Source organism: Phocoena sinus, chromosome 16, assembly GCF_008692025.1.
Source record: "Phocoena sinus isolate mPhoSin1 chromosome 16, mPhoSin1.pri, whole genome shotgun sequence".
Lineage (NCBI taxonomy): Eukaryota > Metazoa > Chordata > Mammalia > Artiodactyla > Phocoenidae > Phocoena > Phocoena sinus.
In genome coordinates, this window is record NC_045778.1 from 61,146,073 (window position 1) to 61,172,693 (window position 26,621).

The following is a 26,621-nucleotide window of genomic DNA, read 5'->3' on the forward strand; positions in this document are numbered from 1 at the left end:
GCACTGGGCATTGCCTGACATTCTCTGGCTTCAGAACCTGTATTGAAAAAAATAAAATAATCACCTGCTTAATTGTCTGTTTCCGCCGTTCGATTTCAGGCTCCTCCATGGCGGCTGTGTTTTGTTTCTGCCTATCCCTAGTACTTAGCAGAGCATACACGATAGATAATTTATACACATTTGATGAGTACCTATTACTTAATTATAATTTTCTCTTTTCTCTCTCTCTCTCTCTCTCTCTCTCTCTCTCTCTCTCTCTCTCACTCACACACACACATAAAAATCCAAAGAGGAATAAATTAATGCATGTACCTCTTGATACCCTCACACACTCTTAATTTTCCCAGATTTGAATTATAGTAAATGACACCCCTTTCTAAAGGCTCAACATCTTGGAATTGTCTCCTTCTCTCAAACTCGACTCGAGTACAGCAGCAAATCTTGTCATGTCTACCTGCAAAACATATCCTGAATATGATCATTTCTCTCATCTTCCTCCACTACGCAGTTGGTAGAGTCCAAAATCTTTGAGTTGTCTGTGATGCCTCTTTTACTCTCAGATCTCACAGCCCTTCCATCACCAAATCTTATTGGCATTACCTCCAGAACATTTTGCCAATCCCTCCACCTTCCCAACTCCACCATTCATAGGCTAGTGCAGGCCACCACCCCTTTTCCCTGGACTAACCCCCTTTTCCCTGGACCACCCCAATCATCCCTTCTCTGTGGATCCCCTACTTTCTGCAAGTGATCTTTAAAACTTAAATTAGATTGTGGCAGACTTATCTTCAGATGCCTCCATGCACTTCCATCATGCATAGAAGACCCCAGATCCTATCGAGGATAGATATGCCTTGTACATGAAGTCCTCCCTGATTTCTCTCTGACTTCATCTCCCAAGGCTTCCCTCACTGTGCACTGCTCCAGCTACACTGGCCTGTAGTGTTCCTCCAAGATGCCACTACACTCCCACTTCGGGGTCCTTGCCCTTGCTCTTCTTCCCTCCTAGGTCAGTTTTCAGATGTTCACATCACCTGCTCTTTCATTTCATTCAGTTTTCTGCTCACATGTTAGCTATTCAAAGAGGTCTTCACTGAGCGCCTTCACAAAAATAGTACCCCTTTCTTGCTTTATCCCCTTATCCTGCTTTGATCCTCTTAGTAGTTACCTTTGCATGACATCATACAGTTGATCCTCATTATTTGCGGATTCCGTATTTGAGAATTTACCTACTCGCTAAAGTTCACTTATAACCCCCAAATCAGTACTCAGAAAGTTTTTGTGGACATTTGCAAACATGTGCTGAGTGGCAAAAAATTGGAGTCACCTGACGTGCATGTTCCCAGCAGAGATTGAACAAGGCGATGCTCTGCCTTCTTGTTTGAGTTCTCAGGGTACAAAGAACTGTCTTTTTCATGGTCTGCTTTGTGCTATGTTTTTTTGTATTTTTGTGCTTTTCTTTGGTGGTTTCACTATTTACAGTGGCCCCCCAAGCATTGTGCTGGGATCTGTCTACTGTTCCCAAGCACAAAAGGCTGCTGACCCCTCAGTTCATGGAGTGTACATGGTAGTGGGAGAAATGGGCAGTAAGTGAATGAAATATATTTTAAAATATATACACATATTTTTTTGACAACTGTGTTCTCTAGCACCTTGTTCTTTGCTGTATCCTTAGAATATAGAACCATGCCTGGTTCAGGTAAGGTGTTCACTAAATTACTGAGTGATTAAATGGATGAAAATAATTAGTGAAATATTGTCAAGAGTGTCTCCAGAAGAAAAATCTGACAAAAAAATAGTTTGTCTGCCAGACAGTTTCATTTTAGTAGGCATCGTGCTACCCCTGATCTTACCACAGCTCTGTATGGTAGATATTCTTAGAACTCCCCTAGCCCTGCCCCTGGAAGCAGCCTGCCCAAGCTCACATTGCTGTCTGGCTCAGAAGCTCCATGTTTCCATGCTGTGAATCTTGGCTTGTGTGGTTATTGAGCACATCGGCCATGGAATCAGACAGCCTGATTTAAATCTGATCTCTGCACTTACTCTATGTTTTCAGACAAGTAACTTAGTCCTCTCCAAAGCTCCGTCTTCCATTCTGTAAGATGACGATAACCAGATTTCCTCTCAGGGTGGTTGTAGGGTTTAAAGGCGAAGATGCAAACCACTTAATCTAGTACCTGACGTATAATAAGTACTCGTTAGACATTAGTTTTTATTATTATCGTGTACTTGTGGGCTCCTGGTGTTGGAGAAATAGGTAAAAAGGGTGTGTAACCAAGCTAGGAGGCATTCTGGATAAAATTCCTCTGTTGGGACCTCTTAACCGATGCTAAAGACCAGTACCTAAGGGCAGTGGTCGGCAAACTTTCTGTAAAGGACTGAATAGTATTTTAGGCTTTGCTAGCCATATGATCTCTGTTGCAACGCTCAACTCTAAACGAATGAGTATGGCTAGGTTCCAGTCACACTTTCTTTATGAGAAAGGGTGGATCATAGTCTGCCAACCTCTGTTTTAGACCAGTAGTATTCAACCCTGTCTGCACACTAGAGTTACCTGGAGACCTTTAAAAATACCTGTGCCCAAGTAGGCGATTCCTAAAGATTCTGATTTAAGTTTTCTAAGATGGGGCCCAGGTATCACTATTGTTTAAAACTTTTGGGTAACTGTGATGCAGAGTTGAGAACCACTGACTTGGGTCACTAAAGCCAAGAACAGAAGAACATCAGAGAAGTTGCTGTCTTCCTGGCTTCACCCCAGCTCCCTCCTCACCCCATTTTAGAACCCAGGGATCAGCATTTTCTGTGCGCTTTGGGCAAGGGTTGGCTAGGCTGTGGTAAGTCCCCTTTGCTTAATGCACAGACCATATGACTTTTGGATCTAGAGGGAAGTCTAATTATCTGTGTAATAAATGCATTGTACTTTCAGGGAACACAGTCCAGCTGTTACTCTGCGTTTTAGCTGAGGCTATGCTGTTTGCTGTGTAATCGTGTTCCAGCATTGGCAGTTGGACAGAATCTTTTTGAGTGGAAGCAGTCTGCCTATCTTCTTTTCCCAGGTTCTGGTTTCTGGGATGGAGCTAGGAGCGGGTTTCCCAGGAGCGAAAAGCTGTCTGACTTAAGAGCCAAAAGCTGTCTGACTTAAGGGCAAGTCACTCTTCTCTACTGGGCCTTAGAGTGTCTGTGACACCCCCATCTCTAAGGAGCTCCAAATGTTCAGCTGGGCATCCTCTACCTGTGATGAAGGTAGAGATTGGCTGAAGACAGGATGATGAGCTTAGTTACAAATGTCCAAGCTTCCATAAGAATGATCTAGAACAGAGTTTCTCCATGTGTGGTTCCTCTGCATTTACATTAGAATCATCTGATATCCTGTCAAAATGCATATTTCCGGGCTCCACTCTTGACCCTCCAAATCAGAATTTCTAGAGGAGGGCCTGAAATATACATTTTTAACAAGACATCTGAAAAACTTTGACGTTTGAGAGCCACTATTGTGGAGAAAGCCCTTCATCATACTTAGATAAGAAGACTGAGATTGAAGAACCTAAAGTCTTCCTCAAAACAGCTCAGCTAGGCCAGTGGTAGAGCCAAGACTTGTATCTAAGGTCTGTGTAGCAGCTAGCTAATGCTGTGTAACCAACTCTCCCTAAACTTAGAAGCTTACAACAATAAACCTGAATTATTGCTCACAACTCTGTGGATTAGTTGGGTGATTCTTCTGGTCTCGGCTAGATTCATTCATGTGTCTGTGGTCAGCTGTGGCTGGGTTGGCAGCTGTGTTGATTTTGTCTGGGCTCGCTTTTCTAGTTAGAGCTCAGCTGGCTGTATGATGGTCTGAGATGGCTGTAGGCTGGGTTCTCTTCCATGTGGTCTTTCATCCTCCAGCAGGCTAGCCAAGGTTTGTTCAGCCTGGGTGACAGCATTCTGAAAGACTGGAAGTGTCCAAGGCTTCTGAGGGACTACACTCAGAACTGAGATTCTTCTACTGCATTCTGATGCCCAAACAAGGGGTGAAGAAATAAATTCTAGCTCTTGAAGGGAGGAGCTGAAAATCCTTTTGCAAAGGTCTTAGGTACAGGGAGGCTGAATGAATCCATCAAAGCTGCCACACAGAGTCCCGGCCTTTCCAACAACACTTGAGTGCCTTTGAAAAAAATTCCTCTGCCAGCTTTTACAAATGTTTAGGGAGCATTGATTAGTGAATATTCTCTTGGGTTCTCTTCCTAGGATTATTGCTCTTGGATTAAGAATCAAAGATCATGTATCTAAAGGTACCTAAGAACTCATTGGCTTAAACCCTATCTGACGCTTTAATTTCCTGATGGTATCACCTTAATCAAAGTGCTCATCCATTCTCTACTTAAGCACATCCAGTAACTCCCTGGAGAACTTGTTGCCATGCAAGGAAGCTTCTTCCAGCCTTGGGGAGTCCTTTCCATTAGAATGTTATTTCTTATGTCAAAACAACGTTTACTTCTGTCTAGATCACCTTTTTGGTCCTGCTCTGCCCTTCGATGCAGCAGGAGAAAGTCTCATTGTCCTTCCACAGAACAACTTTTTCCCATGTTTGAAAACAGTAATAAACCTCTTTGCTCCTTGGTCAGTTTTCTGTGCCACAACCTCAAGTTTTGACAACCTTTCTAGGATATTATAGTTTGAGCTCCCTTACAATTCAGGTTGTTTCCTTGATAGCACTCATTTTTCTATGGGAGCAGATACTTTGGAATGAACACTGGTTTTGGAATCAGATGTCCTGGAGTTTGCTTTGGGATCTAGAGCAAGTCCTCAGTGTTCTTCTCCAAGAAGTGTGGACAGAAATAACCATCAAAAAGTGTTTATTTTGAGTCAGCTAAGCTATATACAGAAATACCTGTCAGGGGCAGATCCCCCATAAATGTAAGTTTCTTTTTGTCTTTATTTTTATTTTTCTGAAAGAATAGACTTTGAAGTATACACTATTTTTTCCCCTTTAATGTCTTGAGTTTGAATGAATTTTTAGAGTTTCTGGTCCCGTATTAATACTAAAATCATGAACATGTTCAAATAGTCCACCTGGAGATATATTTCAAATGGTGTTTCATACGGTAGGTCTAGTAAAGTCTTCATTTCTTCCAAATTAAAGGCAGGTATTATTGTTTTGATACTTAAAGATAGTAATTTACATTAAATAGATGACCTAAAACTAAAAAAAAATTAAGTTCTTTCCATCTCTTTTAGGTTCATGTTTTGGGGGAAAGAAAAACAAAGTTGAACTTGGAAAAGAGTTAAAGACAAATTGAATGCAGTGAAAAGCCAGTAAAGTAGGTGATAAAGTGGATATTAATAGTAGGAGGTGATGTGAAACCAAAACCATGAAGGAGAGAGAACACGGGTATAGGGGGAGAGGTGTGGGTCAGAACAAAGTCAGCTTATGGAGGAATACCAACATTTGCGTTCAAAGGGTGCTGCTTAAAATGAGATGCTTCTGAATCATAATGAATAAAAATGAATAGAATCTGCTTGCAAAGGAAAATGGCCAAGAGAATAGGACTGTGGAGACAAAAGAATGGATTTTGGTAAATACTATGTGAATTGTTTGTAAGATTGTCTCATGTGTCTGTTAGCTCAGAAAATACTCTTCAGCGTGAAAGAGGATAAAATGAATTGTGAAAACGATTTGTAAATAAAAGTGCTGAAGAGATTCAAGGCACGGTGTTATTCATGTATGGTATACCCAAATGAGCCATTATCCCTGTGAGGTTATATTAACTTGTTTTTCATTTAGAATCAAGCAATTAACAAAAAACGACAATACAGCACAATTACAAGAGCATTGAGGTGGGAATCAAGACGCTGGGTTTGAATTCTAGCTCCACAATTAACTAGCTGTGTGATACTAGGCAAGTCACTTAGGTTCTCTGAGCCTTAGATTCCCCATCTGTAAAAAGAATTTTCCAAATTACCTCTAAGGACACTCTTAGCTATAAAAGTTTATGATTCTCTGATTCTGTGTTGTCGAGCAGCTCAGTGGAAGTTTCTTTGAAGGGGTCAAGATTTCAGATGGGATTCTCTCACCCAGGGGCCCCTAATCTATCTGAAGAGATTACCTGAAGTTTTGATGCATAAGTGAATTAAGTGACCAGATTGATTCACTGGATTAATCTGGATGAATTAAATAAAAGCAATTTGAGAGCTTATAAGAGAAACCTGTTACTGGAGTCTGGTTGGACACTTGGTGTTAATTATGAGAAAAGAGATACTATTCATAGGATACTCTTCCTTTCTCTCCAGCTTCTTTTATGAATTTGCTTTTAAAAGTAGTCCTTTAGTTTTCCTTTTATAATCTTGTCTCTTTTGACCAAGTGTGGCTTCATGGACAGGAGACAATTTGAACTAATATTGAAAGAAGGGTAGAATTTAGACAAGTTTGGGAAGGGAAGGGAGGCCTTTCAGGTGGAAGGAATAGAACTTTGAAAGGCTTGAAATGGAATAATCATGTATTCATTCAGGACATATTTATTGAGCATCTATTCTTCCAGACCTGGCACTGTGTTAAACACCTGGGACTATTAAAGTGGCAATTCCTACTATCTAGAAAGGAGGACAGACGTCAGTCATATAATTACACAAATATATAATTTCATATTTTGGTGAATATTATGAAATAAGAGGATAGAGAGCCATGAGAGCAGATGGCAGGTGGACCTCATGCTGTCTGGGGCAGGAGCTTCCCTTAGGAAGGGCTATTTCTGCTGAGACCTGACATGGAGCAGCAGTTGGGTACATGCATGGAAAGAGGGAGAAGGTGCAGAGTGGAGGAAGGGCATTTTAGGCAGACAGGACAGCGTGTGCAAAAGCCCTTGGAATTGAGAGTCCATGGCATGTTTGAGAAGCTAAAGAAGGCTAGTGTGACTGCAACTTGGAAAATAAGGCGGATGGAGAGAATCCTGGAGGAAAAGGCAGGTGGGGAATGAGCACCTTTGACAGAGTGTAGACGCTAACATCCTTATGAGCCAGTTTCTGTGTGCCCGATTGGAAGAAAGGATCTTTACTGTGGGGTGGGCATTGGGGCATCTGGGCGCAAGCATCGTCTATGCTTTGTGTGCTCAAATGGGCCTTTAGAGTCACCAGCACCTCTAGCAAGGAGTAGAACACTGACTTGGGAAACAAAAGGCTTTGCTTATTCAGATGTACGTATGACCTCTGAACTGGAGGTCCAGTCGGGTGGATAAGCCTGAGGAATCCTACAAAAGCTATGACAAAAATAAGGCTTGCTATGTTAGCAAACAGGGTCTAATGGAATTGCTTTCTTGCAAGTATGGTATCACCAGAACTACATGTTTTCCTCTCCCTTGGTCATAAAATTAAGTGAAAACCCTGCGCAAGGGTGTCTCCTCATATCAAATCCAGGATTCCAGTTGTCATAGGCACCAAGAAATGATCACAAACCCCGCTTGTAGTCACCCTACAGAAAACACAGTTGAGACAGTTAAATGAGTCGCCCCCATCAGTAGCATCTGGTCCCTAATTATGCATCAGCCATTTTTGGTGTCACTCCCCCCTCTTCAAACTGGGACTCAAAAATGCACCTCTCGGGGACAGTGGTGTAAAGAGAGTATGATAGATATAGAGTGTCTTTCTGGAGGGTCCATTTCACTTGAAGGTTTGTGAAGAAATTTATTTTTTTATTCTAAGCACAGATATAGAGTAGACTATAAAACAACCCTGGAATTTTCTGGTGAAAATTAGAGACTTGAAAATGTTTGCCCTTATTTCAGACTGCTTAAAAGGTCAAACCTCCAGATTCCTGGTGGGATGCTTTATTCCCTTTGGCTGTTAGAGATGTTTTGATGAAAAAACTTTGAGAAGCATTGAGTCTTAAACTGTTATAGGATATCCTGTGCTTTTCTCACCGACTTCTTAGAGTAATGAATTTTATGAACTTGCTTTTAAAAGTAGTCGTTCGTTTTTGCTGTTGTAATCTTGCCTCTTTTAGGTTTCGAGGGAGGATGTTTTGAAACTTGATAAACAAGTGTGTATCTCCTTACCCCTCTCGCTTTCATAGCCTTCACTCTCACGGCGCACCTTTAAGTCTTCATTTTATCCTCACACCTATGCTCTTGCAGAGCTGTTTTCCCCTGTTCCTCTTGAATCCTTTACATGCCCTTATTCAGACCCCTTTCCATCTCTGCTCTTCCTCCTTTGAGATGTGACAGTTAGACCAGTGTACACTGATCCATGGCCAAATGAGTTGTACTTTTGTAGGAGGATGAGATAATGTTTGTTTTTCCAACATCTTTTCTAATGTCTAGAAATCTTCACCTTTGTTAGCTGCAGTGTTTTGGGGGGAACTTACCCTTCAGGCCAGCTCCTCTTCATCCGTTCTGACTCAGTCCCTGGCCCAGTGCCAAGCCCAGCAGACCTGACCGCTCCTTCCTTTGAATCCTCCTAGCCCTCCTCTGCCTCTGTTGACAGGGGCTTCCTTGTGTCATGTTGCACTTACCTGTTGACACATCCGTCTTCTCATCTAGAGATCAGGGAGCCTTGTGTTCTTCACCTTTGTATCATCATACCTGGTAGTGAGCTTAGCACGGGCTAGTGCTCAGTTAACATTAAATAGATTGACTGAATGGATTACAGGAAGTATTTACAGTAATTTGGAGATTCTTTTATTCACTTGGTGGCATCCAATGTCAAAGAGTAAAGAAGCCCAATATAAGGGGCTGCATCTTATAATTCAGACTTTTAGAGGTGGAATGGGAGGGACTTCAAGGTAACGTTGCCAGACAAAATATAGGGCATGTAATTAAATCTGAATTTCAGGTAAATAACAACGTTTTAAAAATATAGGCATATCGGGCTTCCCTGGTGGCACAGTGGTTGGGAGTCCGCCTGCCGATGCAGGGGACACGGGTTCGTGCCCCGGTCCGGGAAGATCCCACATGCCGCGGAGCGACTGGGCCCGTGAGCCATGGCCGCTGAGCCTGCGCGTCCGGAGCCTGTGCTCCACAATGGGAGAGGCCACAACAGTGAGAGGCCCGCGTACCGCAAAAAAAAAAAAAAAAAAAATATATATATATATAGGCATATCCCTACTGTTACACAGGATGCACTTACACAAAAAAAATGGTTTATTTTTTATCTGAAAATACAAATTCCCATTCTGTATTTTTATTGGCTAAATCTGGCAGTCTTACTTCAAGGTCAAATAGCCCCACTGTCTCCTGCGGGCAGTTGTAGGTCTGTGCTAGGATTCAGATCGTGGTCCTGAGGCAGCACTTGGCCATCTGGATTAAGACACATCTTATTTGCCCTGCAGTATGTTTTGAATTTTTCAAGTTTTGCCAAAATTGAAAAATATGGAGATTTCCCATAAAAAATCCGAATTTTCAGGTTCTCTTCAGTGTTCTAAAGCCTGACCACACTGGCTCAGCACTCCTGTCCAGCTAGGGAACAGCTAAGCCCATTTTTTGATGGAGCATGAGCTCTCTGGACTCCCTGCTCCTCCCCAGCATTGTGGGGAAATTTCATCTGCCAAACATTATCAGACTTGTATGGTGTTTTTCTTAGAGTTAAGAGGAAAGTGAAACATTTTTTGAACTCATGTCTCTATTAAAAGCAGGAAAATAAAAGGTAGCCTTTTATCAAGTGTTTCAATAAAAATGGGAAAAATCCTCTTGGATAAGCAAAGAAATTTCCTTAGTGCATTACGTGCCAGCAAAATGAGCCTGTGTCTAAAGAATACAAGTAGTGGTACTGCTTTTCTTATCCCTCCCTCACTTATTCACACAGTGAACTTTAGGGCATTTGAGTTCTTGATCTCCGCTAGAATGTAAAATCCCTGACAGCAGAGACTTTTTGTCTTTTTGGTTTACTGATGTATCCTAAACCCACAGAACAGTGCTTGGTTCTTAATGGACTTTTGATCAATATTTGTTAAATGAAGGAATGGATGATGTAAACCATCTGAGAGAGAGAAAATCTTCGTGGCTAGAAACCTTCAAGAAGGGAAGAAAAATGTTGCCATCTCCAATAGGATGGCATAACTAGGTGATTGTCTACGTCTTTTTATAAATATCTTTATGGTGTAGATGCCTTATAACTCCTAAGGGCAAAGGAAAATGGTTACTGAGGACAGAAGTTCTTGTCTACATCTCCAGAGCTTAGAGAGACCTTGGATGCAATTGTTTCCCCTCGTTATCAAGAAAGGAGTTCGTTGGAGAACATCTGAGGAAGGAACCAGAGGCACAGGTTGGAAGGACTCTTTGTTGCTATGTGACCTGGTTTCTCTCCTGCCTACCACTAATATTGCCACAACCCAGGGGATTCTTCCTTCAGCCTTGCAGAAGCCAGCCAAGCCCTCCCACTTGCTCTGTGGCTACCAAGGAAAAAGGTGCAGAGACCTTATTTTGAGCAGAAACCAGTCTCATTTTTTTTTTGAAGACCGGGATCGTCATGGCCATAGTTCAGTGGAATGCTACCTAAACTCCATGGGTTTTGAGCAAAAAATCAGGACAGTTACACACTAAGTTTGAATTTGCCTACAGGGGAGAGCTTTTATATAAATGTATTCCAAACCGTCCTTCCCTCTACATGGGAGATCTGCTGGCTCTAGGGAATCTGGCTGGAATACCAAAAGCTGCTATAAAATGTATAGTTTGTCACCCCTTCTGATTATGTCTGGTTACTGCCATATGGTCTTTATGAATTCACAGTTATTCTTAGAAAATATCCTTAGGGGTGTGGTAAAAAGGCACAGGACAGAGAAATATAGGCAAATGAGAGTTTGGTTTTCAACCGCAGATTCAACAGTGTGGCCCTAAACAATACTTCTGGCCTTACAACTAAATGCCTAGGAGTGCAGACAAGAAAACAACAGAAAAATGTAGCCAGATCTGTCATTAGTACTCCTGGTAGCAAGCGTAAGATGCCTATATTAGTTTCCTAGGGCTGCTATAACGAAGTGTCACAAACTGGATGACTTGGAACAATAGAATTCCATTGTCCCACCATTCTGGAGGCTAGAAGTCTAAAATGAAGGTGTTAGCAGGACCATGCTCCCTCTAAAACCTGTAGGGGAGGCTTCCATTCTTCTTAGCTTTTGGTGATTTGCCAGAAGTCTTTGGCATCCCTTGGCTTGTATATACATCACTAAAATTCTTTGTCTTCACATGGCCTTCTCTCTGGGTGTCTTCTCATTGTCTCCCCTCTGTGTCTGTCTGTGTGTCCAAATTTCTCCTTATGACAATATCAGTCATATTGGATTAAGGCCCATCCTGACCTTATTTTAACTTGATCATCTGCAAAGACCTTATTTCCAAATAAGGTCACATTCTGAGATACTGGGCGTTAGGACTTAGACAGATCTTTTTTTGGGGGGTGGGGCATAATTCAACCCATAACCTCCTAATGCAGTCGTATTATTCTTTGAACTTAAGCTTTCCAGATACAACTTGTTGTTCTTCCTGTGGAATATTACATTGATTAAATTGCCTCTTTAGTTTTTCAGCTATCAGATGCTTTTCCCTGGCAGGCTGATATAATTAAGGAACGAATAACGGAATCAATAAGGAAAAGAACGTGCTCTTTCATATTTTCCAGCTGTTCCGATGATTCATTTAGGGCGCTGCGTGTGCATGTCACTACTGAGTGCGTGCTTGTTAAGAGAGATGAGACCATGACATATAGTGGAAGAAGGGAGAGAAGGGGGTCTGGATTGTTCTTTGGTAAAGGTCCAAGAATGACATCCTTGAAGGGGGGGGACATCATAAGACAGTATATGGAGGAGAACACCATCTCACGTGTAACTTTGTGTAAACAAGAAATGTTTTAAACATGTTTATTGTTTGGAAAATACATTTTATTTTAATGTTGCATGAAACACCTTGGGTTGAAGCCATGCAGGACTATATAAACACTGCGTGAGCTAATACATTTTCTGTCCAAGGAAGGATTCATTCACCGCTATCCATGATAATAACCTCTGTGAAATACCATTTTATGGAAAGTCCCGTGTTGCTTTGTCTAATTCCAGTTCCCCAGTGGAAAAATTGCAAGTTTGATTCTTGGTCTTTCAAAAGATAGATAAATATAACATGTACATTATAAAAAGAAAATTATTGTTACATAAATTTAAATAGAATAAACCATAGGCTACTATTACTACTGAAGTATAATATATATCTATTGTAAAGAAATCTAAAAATAATGGGAAGCTTTAAAAAGTATATAAATTACCCATCATTCCACAATTCAGAGATAACCACTACTAATGTTTTGACATATTCTCTTCTAATATATTTCAAGTTATGCAATACTTTAAATAAAATTAGCATCCATATGTGCATGGTTTGTAACGTATTTTTAAATAAATAATATATAATGAACATTTTCATACCATTAAACAATCTTCTAGCACTTTCTGTTGAGTGATTGCCTATGTGCTTTGTTTCTATTTCAGTGTCAGAGCTTTCATCTTTTAAATTACTAAAGTAATACATGTTCACAATAATTTTTTAAAAATCCCAAAAACTGAAAGAAGAAAATATCAATTGCCCGCAATCTTACCATTGCAGAGATAAACAGTGTTAATATTATGGCATATAATGCATGGCAGTGTAATTGTCTGGATTTCTATCTTTTACTATCCATGGTATTTTTAACCTTTGTAATCCCTGCACTTAGTTCAGTGCTTAAAGCATAGTAGTTGTTTGAGGTACTTTTAGTGAATGAATGAATGAATGGATGGATGGATGGATGGATGGAGAGGCTGCGAAGATTCAGCTTGTGGGAGAATACAGTTCATTTCAGACTCAGCAACTTCCTGTAGATTGAGAGACAAGGTAGCTAACCCAAGGCCCTTAATGAATAGGAGCCTGCTCTTTCTGTTCATCTGAATCAGCCTCCAGGCAGAGAATTCAAGTTGATTTTTCTCTCATCAGTCAAACTGAAAAGCTGAAAAAGCAAAACCAGACACAGGGAGGCAGGAAGTGGAACAGGCTTGGATGAGTAGATCGGCACTGAGCTCTAGTTGTTTCTGTTGGGAGGAGCATGGGATGAGAGGAGCCGTGCTTCTCCCAGCAGTACGCCCGAGCAGGAGCTGTGGTGGGTGGCATTCTGCCATGACAAGCAGCCTCCATGATGGAGGGTCTGATGATTTCCCTGGCAGATTCAGGGGTCGGTGTGACCCTCAAGGTTTTTGCCTGACCTGTTGCTAGAGTTTGCAGCAGAGGAAGACACAGTCTTCCTCTCCTGCTTTTATTTGAAGGAATTTGGGGTTCTGTTTGCTCAGGTTGGAAGCAGGGCCGACAGAGAGTCTGATTGATATCTTTGGGTTGTAGAAGGCACCAACCAAAGTCTCTCCTATATTTAATTGAAAAACATCTGTCTTAAGTCTCAGCATATGCCATGGGAAAGAAAGTGATCTATTTCTTAAAACCCTGCATGGAATACTCAGTTCTTGCAGTAAATTATGTGGATATATTCTTCCCATATGGGATGGTCTGGTCCTCACAAACCCTCTCCTTCCTCCCAAGCCCCTCTCCAATATAAATATACATACAGAGAGATATAAAAACATCTGCAAATAGATAGATGGATGGATGAATAGGGAGACAGACAGACAGACAGCCTCCACCTGCTTTTTTTTTTTTTTTTTTCCTCCACCTGCTTTTGGCCAGCAACTGTTATCACATCCCTCCTTTCTCTTAGAAGCGCCCCCAGAGCCAAGCTCAAGACCTTAGCCATATTAACACCTTTCTCCACATTGTCTCTTCCACCCAGGAAAATCTCAATCCACCTTCTCTCTGGCCCACACCACCTATTTCCAAAGGCCTAGCTCAAAATATATTTCTTCAGGAAGCCTCATTGTTCCATTTTTACCCCAGTTTATCTTTCCCATCTCTCACCTCCTGGAGCCTTAGCCTTTGCCCCATTTTCCCATTTGATGTGGTGGACCTGTATGTATATTTGAGGGTCAGAGTAGTTTTGCCTATTTTTCCCATGTGCAGAGTTGGACACACATAGTAGTTGGTACTTACTCATGGAGTAAGAGCCTGGTCTGAATAAATACTGTGAGAGCTGGTGGAGTTGATGTGTTGTAGTGTAAACCTGGCATCTGCTAAATCAGCATAGACATCCTGGTTTTCCGTACGGCTGCTATAGTCACTTTGTAGAACTGAGCATTGATGTCTTCATCTATAAAGTAGAAATGCTAATATATCTCTTTAACTACCTTTTAGATTATTTTGAGTTATATGTGTGTGTGTGTATATATGTATATATGTGTGTATATATATATATATATGTGTATATATATATATATATATATATATATATATATATATATATACGACCGCACACAAACATATCTGTTATTTACTGGACAAAAAAGAGACTTTAAAAAACGTAGTTCACTCATGGTGCCAATGTTCAGTAATATTTCCTGAATGAAGCTGATGTACTGGATGTATATTGAATTAGAAGACCCCATGATAAGCATAGCACAGTCATATTCATGCATTTGGATAGAATGGATGCCTACTCGAGTGCATTAGGCGCTCTGATGGATTGGAATGTTCATCTCCAGAAGGGTGACACGTGCATTTCGATTAAACAGTGTCCCTTGATACTTATGCTCTCCTCACTTCCTTGTTTTGCAGCTCTACAGCTCCATGGACTTCGGGAGACGGTGGCAACTCATGCATGAACGCATCACACCCAACAGGTTTTACTGGTAAGCCCCATCCTCGGTCTCACCACCCTCTTGGATAAGGAATTATCAGACAACATAGCACTCGGGACAATTCCTGGACACCTTCAGCCCTTGAAGTCATGTGTGTCCTAGCCCTTTGCTACTCAGAGTTTGGTTCACAGACCAGCAGCATCTGCATCACCTGGGAACTTGTTAGAAGCGCACAATCTCAGGCCCCACTAAGACTTCCTGAGAAAGACTCTGCATGTAGCATAATCCCTGGTGATTGATGGATGGGCTGGAGAGCTCCATGAGAAGGTCATGATGGGGTGCTCTTAGCTATGTACTAGTCTCCCTTCTTTTTGGAAAATAGTAGATATTTCATGAACCTGTTCTAAAAGCAGTATTCCAAAAACATAGTCTGAAGAACATTAGTTCCACACAGTGGTTCTCCTTCCAAAGGCATTTCTGTGGTCACATAATTTGAGGTAATGGTTCTCTAACTCTGCCCTCCTGGAGACTCAGGATTCACGTTAGGATACTGAAGACTCTGGAGAAGCCCAGAGGGAGGGAAGCTGCCAAACACAAAGTTACTGATGCCCAAACTCATTTCACTCCAGAATCCCTTTCTCACGTCACACCCGAATCCTTCAGAGCCACTTCTGTGGAGCACATTTTGAAAAACTTTTTTAAGAGTGAATATGTGTTTAAGATGAAGAATTAGCCCTTCCTCCAATCAGAAAATGTCATTCTTTTTTAATTGAAAAATACTTCATTAACTATATATTATGTTGTAAATTTTAGTTGGTCTTATCAGGGAGAACAGATTTACTCTTGTACAAGGGGCAAGTGTTGTTATTAATTGGTATTTTTTTAATACATGCGTACTGTTGTTACCTTGGTTGTAGCAAACTAAACTTGGTTTGGTATAATTTTACCTTTTACTCTTCCTTGCTCTATGAAATGCTTCTTAGTTGTCTCTCGCTTTCATTTCGGCAGAAATGATGGCCAAATATATGTAGGAAGCGTACACCAGAGTGTATATATGCTTAATTATGTGCTTAATTAAAAGCACAAAAAAATTAACAGTATTTGAAAGTAGTACCTCTTCCATGTCTCACTTTAAATACCTTAGTCAGTCCCTTAAGAAGTCACAAGATGGCCATTTATGCCTTCCACAAGGCGGGGGTGGTGTGTGTGTGGGTGGTGGTCATGTAGGTATATGTATCCCCGTATGTCTATACAACCATACCAACATCTTTGGAAGCAGCGTTTTCACCCAGTCCCCTCTGTACCTATAGAACTTTGTCCAGAATTAAAATGATGATTGCTGAAGCACACTGTGAAAATCAACCGTGTCGTATACACAAAGTACTGGGAGAAAATCAACCGTGTCGTATACACAAAGCACTGAGAGAAAAAAGGGAATTGGGATCACTGCTTTTGACTCAATACCTTGGCTATGCCCAGTTATTTTCCCTTTTCAGACCAACTATTATTTGGTCTGTAACTAGTATTACAATGATTATTTGGTCGTATTTAGAATTGTATTAAGATTTTTTTTCAATAGACTAAGGTGGAAAAAGGAAATATTTGTTTTTCTGATGTTCTAGCTATATAACTACTGCCTTTTTGCTTTTTGCCAGTTTCTCAGTGTGCTAACACTCAGAAGCCCCTCAAAAAGAAAAAAGTAGCCCTCTGCTATTTCTGGAACAAACTCTTGAGATGGTAAGGCAGTTAGCCGACTAGGAAGTCACGTTGACGGAGAAGGAAAGTACAGTAGACTGGATAAGACTTGTCATTGTTTCTGAAGGAAATTAAGTGGATGAAGAGCAGCATTTTCCTTTGTTTTGCAAAGAGCAAGAAGAGAATGTTCCAGTTGCTGTCTGCCTTCCCCCTTCCTTTGTGTAGCAGAAAGAATAAATCCTCAGGTCCTGGCAATTGTATTTCACCTCTTCTCCACTCTGTGCTTCTTTCATATGTGCCCCCATGGGGAAATATAAAAGTTAGTGCCTGTGCTGGCTAGCCAAGTGGTAGCTGAAAATTCCATTTTTGTATTATCACTTCTCCGTTTCTGATGTATAATTGCTGTGATCATTCTTTTAGGTGCCATAGGAGTTGCAGAGGAAGAGCTCATTTTACACAGACCTTTTTTAAAATTTTCCCCAATGACAGAATTCATGGCTGTTGAAAGCGCTTATGTTGGAGAGACATGGCTTGTATGGGTTAGGAGTGGAAATATCGACAGGGCACCTCCTTGAGGAAAGACAAAGTGTGCATTTCTCAGGGTGTAGAGCACAGCTTTGGTTGAGAGAGCGCCTCTCCAAGCTCTGGTTTCCGCATCTATGCAATGGGAACAATATTCTTCTTGTCAGTTTCATATGCTTCTTGAAAGGACCAGACATAATCCTTTCGGAACTGGACTCTTGGCAATTTCGTTTCACCATTTCAGATTTATAATTTGTAAGTTATGTCTTTAAAATACTATGTTTACCAGTAGTTCTGAAGACTGTGACACATAAGTGATTTGTCATTTTTCTGGGACGCAAATTTGAATCCCATTCCCAGTGAGACTGTTTACCTGTGGACATCTGATAACAATCGAATGGGTCTAATTTACAGCCAAGAATCCACATCTCAACCTAACTTTGTTGTCCTCACTCTTTCTGGAGTCATAATTCTTCTGACATGGTAAAAACAAAACAAATCAACAACCCAAAGCCCTATAGCTGCTTCTTTGGGAGGGTTGCTGCAGGGTGAAGTGGTATTAGGGACGGTGGGGATGCACTGGGGACAGGGCAGTCATTGCCAAAAACAAGACATTGAAATAAAAGACTCTTATCTTGAGATATGTAGACAAATAGAGTGAACCTGCTAACCAGACAAAATATTGTCCAAATATTTTTATCTATAATTTGGAGATTTTCAAATGTCTAGGGATAGATCCTTCACGAATGCTAGGTTTCTTCTCCCATGTCGCCCTCAGTTGGTGGAAAGTAGCAACCTAGAAGGGACTTGGGGGGAAGAACACTGTGATTCAGAAAAGATCTCTGCCAAGTGTGCTGGAGAAGAATCGACCATCTACAGTGATGATCAACGTAATGGCTGTGAAAATGCATTGGGAATCATAAGCAGCTATCATGATCCATTTCCTCCTTAGTGCCCCACAGTGCCTGTGGGTTAGACAGGGCATGGGGCATAATATTCATTAGCATCGATCATGAAAGCTTCAACTAGAGATACAGTTTTCTTTATGAATTCCAGATGTTCTAATGCCATCAAGAGAGGTCACCTAGGAATCTTACACCATGGAGTGACTGGGCCATCAAACTCATGCCCTGAGAATCAGACTGACGTGAAAACTCGTTTATATGCGACCTTTTCACTCATTTGATACCTGGTTAACAGGCAGATTATGCTCGCATTCATCACCCCAACTGTTTTAGCAATTTTAGTTTGCACGGAGAGTACAAGAGAGGCTAAGTAGCCTAATGTAAATCTTTCTCTAGTCTCTGCTCGGGCAGAGCTACTGTAGGGAAAAAGTGGGGATTTTTGTTTTTGTTTTAATATCCTACTGAACTACAAATGAATAGTATTTCCACTCTTCCATTGGAAGATACTTAACAGGCAGGCCCATTCTGCTGTGGGAAGATTGTTTTCGCTGCACGTCCAATATGAATACTTGTGACGGTTCACAGCTTTGCCTCTGCAGCCCCTCACCCTTCCTAGGTGTTCACCCTCTTCTGGCCTCTTTTCCATTGAGGGAACAGGCGTCCTAGGCCTTGCTGAGTTCTCTGTGTAACTGGACTGGCCTCTAAGTGCCTCTGATCCCTGATGGCATTTGGTCGTACCTTATCTTGAAGGAGAGATAGAATGTGTCCTATGTCTCTTCCTTACTGACTTCCCCTTAATTGTTCTCTCTCCTGAAAGGTCAGGGTCCATTTCTTCTTCCTTGCTGTCACTGCAGGAGAATGTTCTGATAAAGTAATACTCACTGAGGTGCCAGGAACTTAAACTCTTACCTCTTTTCCGGAGTATTTGGGTTGCAAAATAGACTGGTCTTTAGATTTTAAAAACCCTATAAGAATCAACAGATGTAGAACAAGTTGTAGATTAGCCCACTTTAGGGGGCTCATGGAGAGAGTCCCTTGTGGACAGCTCTTTTGAGCTGTTGTGATGCCTGGTTGCAGGCTGGAGTGGCTGGTGTGTAGGGACAGTCGGGATGGGCTCTATTGTCCTTTGATTAAGGTCAGCCTACTCACTGTAGATTTCTAGCGATGGCTCTGCCAGCAGCTTCTTTTCTCTTCTTTTAGAAAGGTCATGAGGGAGGGTAGGGAGAATGGAAAAGCAAAACGTGTCCTCCCTGGTGTGTATAGATAGGAGATCCTAGGAAAATATCTTTTAAAGGAGAAAGGAAGGATATGGACTAAAAAACCCTTTCACTGCAATATTTCCTTTCCAATCTTTCATCGTTCTTGTTTTTCCCAGTCTCTTTTTGTGTGCCTGTGCTCTTTAATATGTAGCCTAAACATATTGCATGTGAATTTGTATAATCTCCCTTCTCCCCTCTTAATATGCTATTATAACAATTTTTATGTTATTATAAAATCTTTATAGCCGTCATTTTAATTGTCTATGCAACTCTTCGTTATGTAAAGATACATACTGTATTACTCTATTTTTATTGGACATTGGAAATGTTCATATTTTTCACTATCATAAATAACAGTTTGGTTAATATTTTATGTATATTTCCTTAATATCTAGGATTGTTTTCTTGGACCAGTGTCCTAGGTAGCCCAAATAAAAATTTACGTTTTCCCCAGTCTCAACAGAGTGTGGCATTCAAGTGGTATGACCCAAATTCAACACTGAAAGCATTTTAGAGCAATGTAGGTTTTTAGTAAACATTTTCTTGAAGGGGATTGCAAAGAAGCATTATATCACACACCACACAGTGAGTCTTTCTAAAACTATCCTTTGCCCATATCTGTCTCTCCAAGATCTTGATCGTCATGGTAGTTACCTTGTCAACTTTTCCTTCTCTTTCCATGGGTTCTAAAACTATTCTCAGTCACAGAGATTTATTGTCCACAGAACATCCCCTTCCAGAGCACCCCTCTATCCCCACACACCTTCCTCCCCAAGTATCATAAGCTTTTCTTATATAGAATGACCTGCCCTCTCTCCTCTACCTCACCATCTATCACTCTCACCCTACCCCCCAGGAAATCAATCTTTGTTTGCTGTATATCCCTTAGAACATGTAGGAGGGGAAATTGGTGATTGTTAGTGTTTAGTGACTTTGTTCTAATTACCACTGAAAGGAGAATAATAACCTCAGAATATATTCATTTGAGTATCATTGACACCTGTCATCAAAGATATCAATTTTGTGCTATTGTATATTCACACCTGTGCAAGTATGAGTATTTATAGCTAATACTTACTTCATTCTTGTGGCAGGCAGCTTCCAAAATGGCCCCCAATGACCTCTGTCTTCTGGAGACCATGCCATTGTATAGTCCCCTCCCTTTGAGTTTGGGCTGCATTTAGCGACTAGCTTCTAGTGGCTAGAATGTGGCACAGGTGATAAGATGTCACTTCGGAGATTTGGCTACCAAGGGACAATGGTTTTTGTCTTAGGTGCATTCTTGTAATTGCTTTGTGAGCTGCCCAGTGGAGAGGCCCGTGTGACAAGAAACTGAGGGAGGTTAGAGTCAGTAGTCAGTGGGGAACTAAGGGCCTCAGGCCAACAGCTTGGTTCCAGTGAGGAACAACCGAATCCTGCCACCAATCACGTGAGTGAGCTTGGAGGCAGATCCTTCTCTAGTCAAGCCTTCAGGTGAGTCTGCAGCCCTGGCCAGCACGTCTATTGAAGGCTTGTGAGAGACCCTGAGACAGAGGCACCCAGTTGAGTCACGCCCAGATTCCTGACACATAGGAACAGTGAGATGATAAATATTTGCTGTTTTTAGCTGCTAAGTTTTTTAGTGAGGTTTTCTGAGCTTGTTTCATTCTATTCTATTCTGTTTTACATTTTGATGGGCAGGATTTTGCTTTGTGAGAATAATGTTTATTGCCTGTGTGTGTGTGTGTGTGTGTGTGTGTGTGTGTGTGTGCGTGCGTGCGTGCGTGCACGCACATGAGCCAAGTGTGCACATTCCTGTTCAGAGAAGTGCTCACTTCACTTACAAAAATCCCAAATACCTGAGTCCTAGACTTACCCAGCTCAGCCTAGTAGCAGCTGTGAGGGTGGACCAATAGGGCAGAGAAGCAGGAAGTGAAAATGGGGCATGATTACCTTGAGATAATGTGGCTGGGTGAACCCTCTTACACCTTTACTTCAGTTTAAACTCTGTAGATCTCACCTGTTCTGGAATGGATTCTGTTTTGCTTCAAGGATGGGCTCCTAAACTGTGGTTCCAGAAGAACTACATGGCGAGTCACCCTTTGGCTATTAATACATTATCCATGACAGAGACAGAGTTAAGGGACAGGCAGAATGATTTGAGATTGCTTCCTGGAAAGTCAAGATCTTTTCAAACAAAGTTAACATTATTGGGTGAATTTTTGAAGCTGCATCTAAACGTGCATCTACAATTTTGCAAACACAGTCATTTGCAATCTCAAATAATGGGATTTAGGCATCGACCTCGTGGAAGGAATCAGGTTTAGAGGCCCTTTGCGAACCAGGGTATGCCACAAATAATATTTAATTCAACTTTCCCTTACCCTTATATTTTTTAAATGGTGTAGCAATTTAAAAATACATTACATTCAAAATAATACATGCAGGGTCAGGAGGGGAGATGTGAAAGCTCAGCTTGCAAGCGGAAATCAGTTTCTCCTTTGCTGAGGGGGGCCACCCATATGCTGCATGTCTGGTTGCATCATGGCCTTGGAAGAGCTGCCTTAATGCCGAAAGCAAATGCAGTGTTCGAAAGCTACACGTGGTCGTCAGTCCAGTGCACTGAGGAGAACAGAACACTCACCTCTTTGGTTGAAGTCAAGACCTGTTGGACTCACGTGGTGATCATGCTTAGCACAGGTGAGTTCTGCAAAGGAGGGGAAATAAGGGGACATAAGTAGCTGTAGACTTAAGTGAATTCTTTACTATGAAGGGAAGGCATCATATTTGACCCTGCCTTGGGAAATCTGAAAAGATTTCTGTGTGTCAAAAAGAATTCAGAGATAGCCACAACCACTCACCTAATTCAGTGTAAGAAAAATTCCAAGATACAAATGGAAACACCATTTCTTCTTTCCCCAGCTTCTTGGCTGGTTTCTCTGGAATTAGAGACACATGGCTTCCAAATGCTTATTCCACCCTGATGATTATGTGAAGGACATGAGAAGTAGTCCTTCAGCTCAGAGACAGACAAATCTCACTAATAAACTTTCAGAGGGGAGCAAATTTGATTGTTCTCAGTGGGTGAGATTTCAGAGGTTATTGTCCTTTGAGGAGGGGTCAGGAGAGGCCCACGTGGAGTAGAGCACTTTGACTGCTCTAGTCTTCCTGAAACTCAGATTGCCATTTAGGGCTTGTTCCCTACATAAAGAAGTGGGGACATTGAATACATTGATAGTAGTGAGCTGGGCTTAGTAGCCTTGACTAGGGAATCTGAGAATTGGAGGGTCAGGGAGAGGCCTAGAGAGAGAAGAAAGAGAAGGATATTGAGCTGAGTGGCCCAAGGAGAAAGCATCCAGCTGAAGGCTCAGAGGCTGTTTAACCCATCGATTGGATACAGGGTTGCAGGCATGCAGAATCACCCTTTTTCTTGTTGAGGAAATCTAAGGGTGCTCTGCTCCAGGTTGGGTTAGGGGTATATATTAATCTGCTTAGGCTGCCATTACAAACTGCCACAGACTGGGTGGCATCAACAGTAGAAGTGTATTTTTTCCCACTTCTGGAGGCTGGAAGTACGAGTTCAGGGTGCCAGCATGGTTGGTTTCTGGAGAGGACTCTCTTCTTGGCTTGTAGATGGCCACCTTTTTGCTGTGTCCTCACATCGTGGAGAGGAAAAGCTAGCTCTCTGGTGTTTCCTCTTATAAGGATGCTAATGTGATCATGGGGACTCCACCGTGATGACTTTATCTAAACCTAATTACTTCCCAAAGGTCTCATCTCCAGATACCATTGCCTTGGGGGTTAAAGGTTCAACATATGAAAGGTGGGGGGTGGTGGGGGGGCGGACAGGCACAATTCAGTCCATAGCAGTGTGTAAAGCAGGGAAGACCTTAAGAAGAAATGCAAACTTTCCAGAGAACTTCTCACCAGGAAGAGTCCTGGAGCAGAAGTGTCTCAGGCTTGTAGGAAAAGAGGGAGAGGCAATGCCAAAACTACAAAAATGATTTTTAAAAGACACAAACACAATTTAACTACTTTTGTTCTGGTTGTAGAGTCAATACAAGCTTATTGTATACGTTCAAGGAAAGGCAGGAAAAGAAAATAATTCCTTCTAATTTCACTGCCCAGAAAACACCACTTAAAAAATCAAGTACTTCTTCATAGACTTTTTCCCCTATTATAATATAGTATAATTTTCAATATATTTAAGTTTTAGTTACAATTGAGATCATGCTGTTTATAAAATTTTGTATCTTTTTAAAACATACTTGAACATCTTCCTGTACCATTCTCTACACTCTCTAAACATAATTTAAAACTTGCATTACTTACAGTGTATCTTAATGGGTGGCTATATAATCATTTAATATTATTATTAAATATTAAATAATCATTAATATTATATTATCTTATATTGATCTTGCTTCTGCACTTTTACTATTAAGGAAGGCAGTGGAATGTTGTTTTGAAAACCTTTAAGTAATTATCTTTTCAAGGTCTGATTATTATAATTTTTAAGGATAGACTACCCAAACTACATATATATATATAAATATTAGCATGCCAAACTGTTCTCTGGAAAGTTTGTACCAATTTGCACTCCAACTAGTGAAATACCATTTCGCTGCACCTCATAAAAATTTAATTTAAAAAAGTAATCTGGTTTAATATGCAAAAATGCATTTTCCTTGTTTTAATTTGCATTTCTTATCAGACTGGTGAGTTTAGACATATATTTATTAGCCATTGTATTTCTTTTATGTGACCATCTGTTTTTGCTTCTTCTTTATTATGGGCATTTTTATATGGTCTCATTTTGTTTCAATATTGTCTCCAGTTTGTTCTTTGGATTTTAATTGCCTTATGATATCAAACATACTTTTTACTTAAAAAAAATGATCAAATCTTTTTATTTTTCCTGTTATAATGTCTTCTATTACTTTATGTTTAAATCGTGCCCTCAGCCTGTGGTCATGTAAATATTAGCTGAAGTTTTCTGATTTGTAATGCTTGTTTACTAAACAGTATATATAATATGTATATATTATATTATATATATTAAAGACTGTGCATTCTCCTATATTATGCTTCAGAAATCTCATATTGATAGTTGTCTATTTCCTCTTATGACTATAATTTAATCATTTTTATAATTTAATAATTTTATCCATACTGATGGATATTTTTAGGTTTTATAGGATTTTTATTTTTTTAAGTAATTAAAATCCAATGAACATCTTCCCACTTAATTCTGTGCCCATATTTCTGACTGTTTCCTCTGATGGTTTCCTGCAGGAGAAACTCTGGTCAGAAGTTAGGGACCGTTGATGTTGGTAGCGTTTGTCAGCAGCCTTTATTCTGCTGGATTGGTCAGTCCTCTGTGCCCTGAGCCAGACCAGACTGTGTTTAATTATTGTTTATAACACAACATAGTGCCTGGCTGGGCAAGTCTCCTCTCCTGCAAAACATAACGAAACAAAAAAACAAAAATAGAACCTTTTCTTCTTTTTCCAAATATTCTTGACTTATCTTACTCATTTGTCCGTCCAGATAAATTTTTTTTTTTTTTTGTGGTACGCGGGCCTCTCACTGTTGTGGCCTCTCCCGTTGCGGAGCACAGGCTCCGGACGCGCAGGCTCAGCGGCCATGGCTCACGGACCCAGCTGCTCCGTGGCATGTGGGATCTTCCCAGACCGGGGCACGAACCCGTGTCCCCTGCATTGGCAGGCGGACTCTCCACCACTGCGCCACCAGGGAAGCCCCATCCAGATAAATTTGAAATAACTTCATCATTTTTCAAAATTTCCCTCTTTCCCCCTCCCTATAAAGCAACTATTTAGATTCTTGATTAGAATTGCAGCAAAGCTGTAAATTCATTTGGCAAGAACTGAATAGTTTCGATATCCAGTTTTCATTTTTGGCCATATGGTTTGTCTCTCCTTTTTCACTATTTCTCTGTTCCTCAGTAAAAGTTGTATTGTTTTCTTTATACCAGTCTTACACATTTCTAGTTAATATTATTTCTAGGAATTGTTACTTTTGGTGCTATTGTAAGTAAAGATATTTCGTACATAACATCTTTCTTCAGATTGGCATGACCGAATTGGATAGCCATGAGGTGTATTTGTAATTTGCCTACATGCACATATAGTTGGTGCCCTAAGATTCTTCTGTTTTTCTTTTAAATGTTGATTTTTAAAAATTTATTTATTTAGGCCGTGCTGGGTCTTAGTTGCGGCATACGGGATCTTTAGTTGCAGCGTGTGGACTCTTAGTTGCGTCATGCAAACTCTTATTTGCGGCACGCCCAGACCAGGGATCGAAGCCTGGCCCCCTTGCATTGGGAGTGCAGAGTCTTACCCACTGGACCACCATGGAAATCCCGGTGCCCGAAGATTCTTTACATTATAAAGAAAATACATGGTTTAGGAAATTTTAAATGACTAGGAGAGTGTGATATGGCTAGAGATTCATTCCTGTCGGGGAGTGGGGGGTTGAGGATTTACATAGGAGAAGAGCTTTGCCCTTAATAGCTTTATGACATTGGGCAATTGTACTTAATCAGCTGGTGTCCTTTCTGACTGATGGGGCATCAGTACACCCTGCCATTGCCTCCTGGCTGAATGTCAGTCCTCTAGCCTGGCAAGTAGTAAGTGCTTAATAAATATTAGATATAAAATTAATAGTAAAACAACTTATAATATGAGAGGATAATTGGAAGAAATGACCATCCTCGTTAATTTGGTGGCAGATAACACTTAGCATCTCTTTGAAAGTGAGCAAGGTCTGCATATCCTTTTTTTCCCCTCTACATTCAAATCACATTTATTACCTAATAGTCAGTGTTTGTATTTCTGATCTGTTTTTCCAGGTATCAGCATATGTCTTATTATTATACATGTTAAAGCTATTTTTAGAGAAAAATATTTCTAGCTTGATGTTAATGAAATTCATAAAACCATAAACTAAAGATTGTGTTGGATCAGATCCTGTGTGCTTTTACAGACGTGATGCAAATGTTGAGACGAATCCACGCAGATTGCCAAGGGAGTGTGGCCAGAAACCGCAAGCACCAAAAGAATATTAGAAGAAATGTCATGATTGCTCAGAAGCTGAAGGGCCCAGGTTAGCCTGGTATGCCAAGTGAAGGCTTCTTGGAGATGGGATTGAAGAACCTTGAAGAGTGGGTTGACTTGGCAAGTAAGAAAGGGAGACAGGTTTTCCTGGGAAGGGAAGCTGATTAGAACAAAGCCGAAGTCATAGTATGTCTGGAGAGCAGTTAGTAGATCTACTAGAATAGGGTTTTTCAGCCTCAGCATTTTTGACATTTTGGTCTGGATAATTATCCTCTGCATTGTAAGAGGTTTAGCTGGATTCCTGGCCTCTATTCCATAAATGCTCACAGTACTCCTCTAGTTGTGAAGAACAGAAATGTGTCTCATCTTCAGATACTGCCAAATGTTCTCTGAGAGGCACCCCCCTCCCCCCATTGAGAATCGCTGTGCTAGGAAAATAGGATTTGCATTGAGGGGCAATGAGAAATGAAGCTAGAGATATAGACTAGATTCAGACTGTGAAGGGCTTCAAATACCAGGTGAG

At 40.9% G+C, this 26,621-nt stretch overlaps 1 protein-coding gene across 1 annotated transcript in view; it reads left to right on the forward strand.

Annotated features, from left to right (window-relative positions):
* The window catches only part of SORCS3 (sortilin related VPS10 domain containing receptor 3), a 606,008-nt gene that overhangs the window by 356,615 nt on the left and 222,772 nt on the right, over positions 1-26,621 (forward strand). Inside the window, exon 5 of the mRNA XM_032608449.1 lies at positions 14,640-14,713. Coding sequence (XP_032464340.1) covers positions 14,640-14,713 — 74 coding nt within the window. The remainder of the gene's footprint in view (positions 1-14,639; positions 14,714-26,621) is intronic.